Here is an 8933-nt window from a genome sequence, read left to right on the forward strand (position 1 = left end):
AACGTGAAAATGCAGATGAAGCCTTACAATATGATCACTTTATGGGTAATTACACTTGCGTGCTTTCTTGGATTTGAAAATATATGTCAGACTCTTCACGTGTCGAGGGTCAGTTATTAGAATCCATGGTACTTTAAATCATGCGTCCTTTGCACCAGGAATTTTGGGGGTTTTGAAGGGAAATATTAGTATCACAAAGAAGTGAAACTTGGGGAATGGCAGGATCTCTTCCCAAGTAAAGTCATATTTCATATGAGCTCCCCTATTTAGAAAAGCTTGTCAGACAATAGTTTATAAAGATTAAAAAAAACCACCAACACACAAAAAAAACCCCGGAAGTGGGAAGATGACTGTTTCTGTTACTATATAGATAAGCACTAGTTTTTGTTACTTAGGTCAAAGTTGAAAGGAAGATATTTTTTGGTGTCCTCCTTGTTGGTTTTCAGGGGTTTTTTTGTAATTCAAAGACCGGTAGGAAGCCAGGGCAGTTACACAGAATGGCAATGTCTTGTAGCTATGCTACAGGTGTGGCTGCACATTATGAAGGGGGAAGAAAGAAAAAAAAAAAAATCTTTTAAGTTTTACCTATCTCTGGAATGGATTTTCAGTCTGCTGCTTGATTGAGCCTAAATCCTTTCAAAGTTGATTTAAACAAGGAACATCAACATATGCTTATCCAATAACCATGACCTCAAATAATTGCTATCCCCTCCCAATGCCTGTGTCACCAAGAGGATTGGCAGGATTTCTATACTGCTTTTTTCCTCTGTTTACTAAAGCCTATTTAGACATTGTATTTTTCCCATATTTGACTCTGCTTTGTTGCCTAAAAAGCTTTCTTTCCTCAAATTATGTTTAAAGTAAACCCACTTATAAGGAACTGTGCCTTTATCCTATATAGAATCCTGTAAATACTAGGAAGGCTTTCATTTTTTTTAATGAAAAAGATTGTTTTGCTTCTACTGTTGTATCCTCATCATTGATGCATTTCTCAAACAGTAGGGGAGGTTGATAAGCAGCAACAACTTTCACTTGCTACAAACAAAGCCAAATATCACCTTTACAAGTGTAGGAAAAAAATAACAGTGGAAAAGGAGGGGAAAAAAGTAACTATACCTGCTTAAGAAATCTGTCAGATGCATGGCTATGCTTAGCTAACACGTTTGGCAAAGCAGGGTTTGCATATTCAAACTGAGGATTGTATGTGAAATCTGACTTGAAGAATTTTGTCTTCTCTTTCTCCACATTGGAAGGTTTGATTGCAGTCAGTAAACAGAGTTTTCGGCCGGAGATATCTCCCTCTTTTTCATGGCTTTTTGATGACGGAGATTGCTTTGGCTTTGTTAGATTAAAATGCCTTTTAGCTTTACTTCTGGGTCGAGATGGCAGTCCTATGGTGCTCCCTGCAACTGAAATATTGTTTGTAAACTTCATGCCAGTAGACACCGGGCTAGTGATAATGACGGAGGGCTGTCTGTTTGTGCAGTACCATCCGCTGCTGAGCAAGGGTAGCGGGACTTTGATTTTGCGGTGCTCATTACTTCGCAAGGTGGTAGAACACTTTGTAGTTTTTCTATGTTTCTTGTGGTGAGCAGATGACTGCTTTTGTGTCTGGTGTTTTTTTTCCTCTTTGCTCTGCAGAAGTACATTGTAGCTACTGGTTCCTGTTGTGAAAGTGTCTTTAAGGATCCCAGAAGGTGGGTGCTGGAGGCTGTTCTCATTATTAATGTTCAGCTTATGTTGTTCTGGACTCAGGACTGATTTCTTAGAAAGCTCTGTCTTAGGCCAGTGAAGTTTTTCTGCATTGAGAGGAACAAAAAAAAAAAAGGCTGAGGACAAATGTGATTGTTTCACACAGCAGCACCAATCTTAAGGACACAACATAAATGAAACACAGAACTTGTCTTAATGAGAGTCACGTTAACTTAATATTGACTTCTAAGTATATGGGAGAATTCTGTGCATATATTACCTTTGAACAATTACACTGGGGCTTGTAAGATCCAGCTAAACAAATACTTTGTGCTTGCATCTCCATGCATGAATGCACTATTCACAGCTATGCACTAACTTGTTTAAAACAAGACTCAGTGCAGGAATTTATGAATGTTTACTGTTACACTAACAAATTTTTAGTTTTAAGCAAAATCTGATTCATCCTTATCATGCAAGGAAGGCTTTCTATATGGATAAAGAATAAGTTAAAAAATAGGAAACAGTACAGGAGTATGTGAGCAGTATTTACAGTGAAGTCCCACAGGGATCTGTGCTGTGATATAAGCAGTCTGGTGTAGTCTCATCTGCAAAATCTGATTCACAGAATTTACTCTCAGAAAGGATGAGAACATTGGAATGAGCCAGCCACTGTGAACAATTTACGCCACCGTGTGAATAGTAATACAAATTTAGAAGACTTCAGTTTCACACATTCCTTCTTAATACAGACAGTAAGCTATATTTAAAGAGGAGAGAAAAGAGAGATCAGCTAGTTACAAACACACCCCTGAGAACCCTCAGGACGACACTCTCGCTTCATCTATTCAAAGTTGTCCCACAGTGACAGCTGGCTTTAAGAAAATGCTTGCGAAGAAACATTGTAAACTAAACTGAATGCAAGAAGTGAATAAGGTTCCTTTAATGAATGAACCCTCCTTTCTTGCTCTGACCCCTGGCACAGCCTTCAGGGGAGACAGGTCCCTGCTGTAGAGCAGCTGCATGGAAAAGTCACTGAGGATTGGAACTGTATTTAAGATTTGCACTGGCTTGTTAGAAGTGACCCCTCTTCGCTGGTTCTAAACATCCCCTTCTCTTGCCAACCAGTTCGTCCCAGAACATTAGGTGAGCTGAAAGTAAAGGTGCAAATAAATCCTGCCACAGAGAATTGCTTCCTGCTTCTGTACCTCAAATGAAGGGATTCACAGAACAGGAGATAGGGCCAGAGCTTGGTTAAAGCCCACAAAAGGGATTTGAGCTTCAGCCCACAGTTGTACGCAGCTGAGCTGTAATTACTTTACATACAGTAATTTAGCTAATGTGCCATTAAGAGTATGAGATCATTAAATGCCTCCAAGGGAAAAAAAAATCAACAGTAGTTTAATTCCAGCTTTATTTTCACAGTAAAATTAGGTTTTACTCCCAAAATAAGTGCTATGACAATGTATTTTATGCTGTTGGACCTCTGTCGGTTCCACGTCAACCTGTGTTCCTCAGTTCTCCTGAAGATGTTGTTCTAAAAAGCAAAAAGATAGAGGTCCTGTTTGCATGAACATACGATGGGAAAGCTGCAGCCTGGGTGTTTCCTCCACTAGAAAGAGAGAGAAGCATTAGATCATTCCCTCCCACTAAAGCATGGCTATTTTATGCAAGCTCAGTTTTGTTTCACAGTAAATTTGCGAATCCTCTTTCTACGCTTGGTGCAGGAACGTGCTCCTTGGCGTTCCTGTTCAAATTCTGTCCGATCACTCTCATCACATATGTGACAACCCACCTACCTGGCTTAGCTTGCTTTACCATGAGCTGTAGTGGTGAGGAACCACAGTCCCCATCACAAGGAACAGAACATCAAATAACTGTGCAGTGGGCATTCATTTATGTGTGTGCCTATCCACAAACAGCTGCTCTAAAATGAGGCATTTCTTGGACAACAGAATAAGATGACAGCTCGCACATATTTCTTGGCAAGTATTTAAGATTGACTCCAGGCCTGCGCCAAGTATTTTACAGTATGAGAATCCTTACTTTTAAGATGGGGAAATGAAAGGCAAGGTTTCCAGAACGTGTGAACAAGAAATATTAAATTTCTGAGCATGTGACTTTACTTGTTTAGACAAAATTGAAGTTGGAAATTAAAGACCTACTTCTTAAAATACAGATGAGAGATAATGTAACGGCAGTGGTGGTAACAATTCTCTACTAATCAATTCACAAAAGCCACAAAGAGCAGAGAAGCCTTAACTTGCTATTACACAGGGAATATTTTTAATTAATAACACATATGTCTCTAAGAAGTGATAAATGGGGGGGGACACACAGGATGACACCTAGAAACAGAGCTCAAAATTACTTCAAATCCACGCCCCAAGCTCTTGTGTTGATCCAATACCACAAACTTCATGACAGTAAGCTTTCAGACCTAAGTAGGACAGTTGGCCAGAAATAAATGCACCTGTATCTAGATAAATTCTGTACATCAGAATTCTCCTGTGAGTGTCACAGATGGGGATCAGGTGCTGGCAAGTTTCACATGCACATGGTTGATATCAAAAATAGTTGTCCCTAAATCTGTAGTTACTTTAGATGCGTAATCTTGTAGCAAAGTGATTTTTGGGTTTGGTTTTTTTTAGCTGCCAAACTAAGTGTGGCTGCCCTTAATTTCCTTCCCACTAAAGAAGGATACTGTTTGATGCATGTTTGTACTGGAAACCTAGAATCAACAGATAATCCAGCAGATTTAAAAGCTTATATTAGATAACACTGCAGTTTTACAAATAAGTCATTTAACTGCCATTCTACATTTTTGATTGGTCCTGTGAACATCATTATTTTACAAAATAAACTAGAAAATATTCAATATGTCAAAATCATGTTGCAAAACACCAAATTTAAAAATTCTTTCTCCAGTACATTTGTTTAATCTGTAATAGTTATCATTTTAAACTTGCCATCTGTAAGCTAGACAGCGTCAACCAAACTAAAAATACACTGTCTTCTAAGAAACTCAACTTACTAAACTATATCCAAGAGTTTCCAAGGATTAGCAACACCTGATGATAGAAACAAAGGTCTAGTTTTCTGAATATAGAACCAATTTGTTGCGCAGCCTGTGTTCAGAAAAAATGTACTTCGGTGTTTCAAAAAGTACTGAAATATCATACCGCTATAAAGCAGCCAGAGAATGGATTATCAACCCACATTAATTACAGACTGGCTAGTAGTGATTACCAGCTTTTAAAATCTGGATACCATAGGACAGATGTCAACAGATTACTTCTAAAAGGCAAACTGAAAATCACTATACTATGGCATAAATCTATCCCACGTATCACACTACAGATCATATAGGTTTTATCTTTTATATCTCATCCACGTGTTATATGTGTTCTGAATACAAATTTCTGTTTCCTGACTTCAAATATTTCAGTTTTTGCAGCAGCAAACTGTCAAAGAACATCTGCCCAAGTCTCCATCTACGTTTGAGAACCTCCCTAAAAATATGTAATTCATGTACAAAGGTTGTCTTCATTGCTCTCAATTCTGAACACTCAAAGTCACAAAGCCCTAAGTCCTTCAATGATTAAAAAAACCCACAATAAAACTAGCATTATCTCTCCCAAAAAGATTTCCAATCATGTGTACTTCAATTTTTTTTTTAATATTTTGTTCCTCTGTGCAAAAAAAAAAAAAACAAAAAAACAAAAAAACAATAGGCCCTAGGGACACAGGCAAGTCACTAACTGAAACAATCTGCCAGCATTGGAGTGGAAGGTGATGATGTAGAAAGAAGCAAGGAGGAGGGTGCAGAAAAGCTGCCTGTCCCCGTTTTGGCATCATCAGGGTACCAAAGGACAGAAAACCCTCCTGTTCAAATGGAAACTTGGTCTGTCCTGGGCTGGAGCAGAGCTCTGCCCCTCTTTGGAGCTGCTGTGTTTGGTTTCTGCTACCCCATAAGGTGGGTTAGCTATTCCAGTGTTACAGCAGTACTAGAGAAGGGATGTACCCCAAGACTGCTAACACGGTATGCAGGAACCACAAATCTCACTGTAATTCTGTGCTAATGAAATACTTTCCATGCATAAGTTGCAGATACTGCTTAATCTTGTCAGAAGTTATTAGGAAAAATGTTATATTTTATGTTATATTCAGGATCTATGTTATATTATTGGCTTCCATCCTTTAGAAATTGATGAATTGAGCTAATCTTTTTAGTATGTTAATAATACATGTGGTAAAATCCCAACATAAGAATTTTTACTGACTTTGGAGCGTTGTAGAAAAATCTTCCTCTAGGCTACTATGTAGCTACTATCCAAGCAGCTTCTTAAATACCTGTTCCATAGGTAGAATGAGGTTAATGATAGATATTTGTGGGCACAGATCTCTCTCTCTCCAGCTAGCCTTGCTCTAAAAAAGTAGAGAGCTCCTGCAGCTTTCGAGCAGCTGTCACTCAGGTTATATACACATAACGGACAAATCCTTTCCAAACTGCAGGTATGATTCTTAAGGTGCTTAGCAAAGAGCATTTCCTCTAATCCTGGGAACGTAATGGTCTGAGCCGCTGCTTTTGGTTTTCAGTTCACCTTTACCATGTTAGAATATGCTTGAACTCCTTGTTCAAAATAAGAAACCACTTCCAATAGCTTGACTTGAATTTTCAAATTTATAGAAATATATGTGGTCTGTCTCTAAGTAATAAGGAAATACCGAAGTTTGAAACTGAGAGATGCTTAGAAAATACACAGCTGTGACAAGATTCCTCCTTTGACACACTTTGCAAATGTACAGTTACATTACAGAAAAATATTTATCTTCAATATTCAGATAATATGAATACACAACTACCTGTAGTTTATGAGCTCTACACTGTGTGGTTTGTGGGTGCAGAGGGCTGTAGAAAGAATACTCTGCAAAAAACAGGCAACAGAGTGCTGTGTATGAATCTGTAATGTTCCACTGCCCCTCAGATACCACAGGCTTATGTTTGTAGGGTAAGAGAATCTGACCAGAATCTTGTAGCATGCTGCTTCACCACTATAAACACCTTTAAGGTTTACAGACACTCAAGATTTGAACAAGTATCAGGCGACTTGAACTAGACAGCTCTGGAAGGTCTGTCTATAACGACTGAAAATGGTTTAGCTATAGAATTAGTCAGTGAGCTCCTGCAGAAAGACCAGCGCTGAGCTATTTTCTATTTTCACAGCATGTTAGTTACTAACTAGAGCCTATATGATGTTGGGAACTTTGACATTTAACCTAAGACTTCCCCGCTTCTAATATCCACCTATTTACTTTCCTCCTGTAACAGCATTATCTGTCGTTTAGTAACTTTAATTCTGAGCTCCAAAACCAGGGGAAGTTTCAACTATGAGCCAACTTATGTGTCTGATTCATTAACCACCAGTGTTTGTAAATAACTCTGAAATATCCAGCATTTACAGGGCTCATTGGCATGATTTTGGACTGTGCAGTTTGGTTTTTCTTCTTTAAAATTACAATGGTATTTAAAATGTACTCTTTCTACCTTAAAAAAAAAAAAAGTAAGAACTGACTTGCAAGTTTGTCTCTACACTGAAATATGATATTATGTAACTGACTCCAAATTCAGGTTCTTCAAATTAAATCATATGAGCACAGTAATAATCAGTAAAAGTGAAGACTTGGCCCTAATGAAATCAAGTAACAAACTCCCACTGATTTAATAGACTTGGGATATAATCACAAAACACTGATTTATAGACAGACCTGCACAGGATGAAACCCCCACCCAAGCAGATCTCTAGCTCACTCTGCTGCAGCACAGGTGTGTTCAGGAATATTTGATGGGGGCAGGTACGGACCCAAAATAACCACCTTTCCTTTTAAAAAATCTCGGTCCTTTAAGATTGCAGTTGCTGCTGTATGTCTCCACGGATGCTCCATCTGATTCCACAAACTTTATTTCTACTCCCATTAACAGAAGTAACACCCTACTCGTATTCATGCACAGATGGAACCGCATATAAATTAGGCTGAGAAAGCGTAGCTGTAGGAAATCTTAACTACGATCGTAAGAGTATTGGAGGGGACACCAAGACATCTCCACCGGATCTCTCCTGGATAGATTTTCCCGTGACAAAGTAACATTGGCTTGAAGCAGCTGAAGTAGAGATACATGAAACGATGTCAAATTTAAATGAGGAAAACATCCGAGTGAAACATTTGTTTTGTAGCAGCAACTGCATGGTAGGTTTTCCTCCGTAACACATATACTGAAGGGAATAGTTTTGCGTGGTATCAAATACTTTTGCATATTGCCGTTATATAGTCATAATACAGGGTTTTATATACACATATTATAAAGGTTTGTTAACTTCTCTGAAAACACGGCACAGAGGAGGGCCAAAGAGCGAAAGGCACCAGATATGAGCAGGTATGAGCGTCCTTAGTGGCACCTTCTGCCCCTGGCTCCCCTGGGAGGCAGGCAGGTGTCGCCTCCGGCCTCCCCGGTGTCCCCGGGAGGGGACAGGCCCGCGGGTCACCGTACTGGCGGCCGCATTCACCGAGGGACCCCTGCCCGCCTCGCCGCCTCTCCTCAAGGCAAGGCAGGGGCGCAGCCCCCTCCCCTCGGGCCCGGGGAGCAGGTACGCCCGCGGACACCCCTCGGGTCATTCGTTGCTGTCGTTCCCCCGCGAAGGAGCGGCTGGGGGCCGTACTCACCGGTGACACGGATGGACTCCAGCATGGTGCTCCGCCGGGCAGCGCCGCCGCTCTGCCCCGCCGCCTTCCCGCTGCGCGGCGGGCTCGGCCGGGGCGGGCGGCGGGCTCCCGCCTCCTGGGCGGGGAGGAGTGGGGAGCCCTGAGGGCAGGCGGAGAGGGAGGTGGCGAGAGACGCCGGACGCGGCTTCCTCGACGCCTCACCGAAGCCGGCCCGGCCCCGCCGCGGCGGAGGGAGTCCGCCCAGCCCCGCGGACTACAAGTCCCGGCATGCCCTGCGCCGCCCGAGAGCAGGCGCGGCCAGGGCGGAGGGCGAGCTGCATCCTGGGAGCTGTAGTGCCGGGGACAGGGCGGCGCCGTCGCTGTCCCGGGATCATATAATCGCGGAACGTCCTGAGTTGCAAGGGACCCACAAGGATCATCAAGTCCAACTCCTGTCCCTGCACAGGATAGCCCCAAAATTCACACCGTGTGCCTCAGGGCGTTGTCCAAGTGCTTCTTCAATATCGTCAGGCTTGGTG

At 41.5% G+C, this 8933-nt stretch overlaps 1 protein-coding gene across 1 annotated transcript in view; it reads right to left on the reverse strand.

Moving 5' to 3' along the window:
* MATCAP2 (microtubule associated tyrosine carboxypeptidase 2) overlaps positions 1-8668 on the reverse strand; it is a 28020-nt gene extending 19352 nt beyond the window's left edge. Inside the window, exons 1-2 of the mRNA XM_064443941.1 lie at positions 8416-8668; positions 1117-1799 (exon numbers count right to left, since the gene is read on the reverse strand). Coding sequence (XP_064300011.1) covers positions 1117-1799; positions 8416-8440 — 708 coding nt within the window. The 5' untranslated portion in view covers positions 8441-8668. The remainder of the gene's footprint in view (positions 1-1116; positions 1800-8415) is intronic.
* Between the last annotated feature and the right edge of the window lie 265 nt (positions 8669-8933).

Source organism: Phalacrocorax carbo, chromosome 2 (genome assembly GCF_963921805.1).
Source record: "Phalacrocorax carbo chromosome 2, bPhaCar2.1, whole genome shotgun sequence".
Taxonomy (NCBI): domain Eukaryota; kingdom Metazoa; phylum Chordata; class Aves; order Suliformes; family Phalacrocoracidae; genus Phalacrocorax; species Phalacrocorax carbo.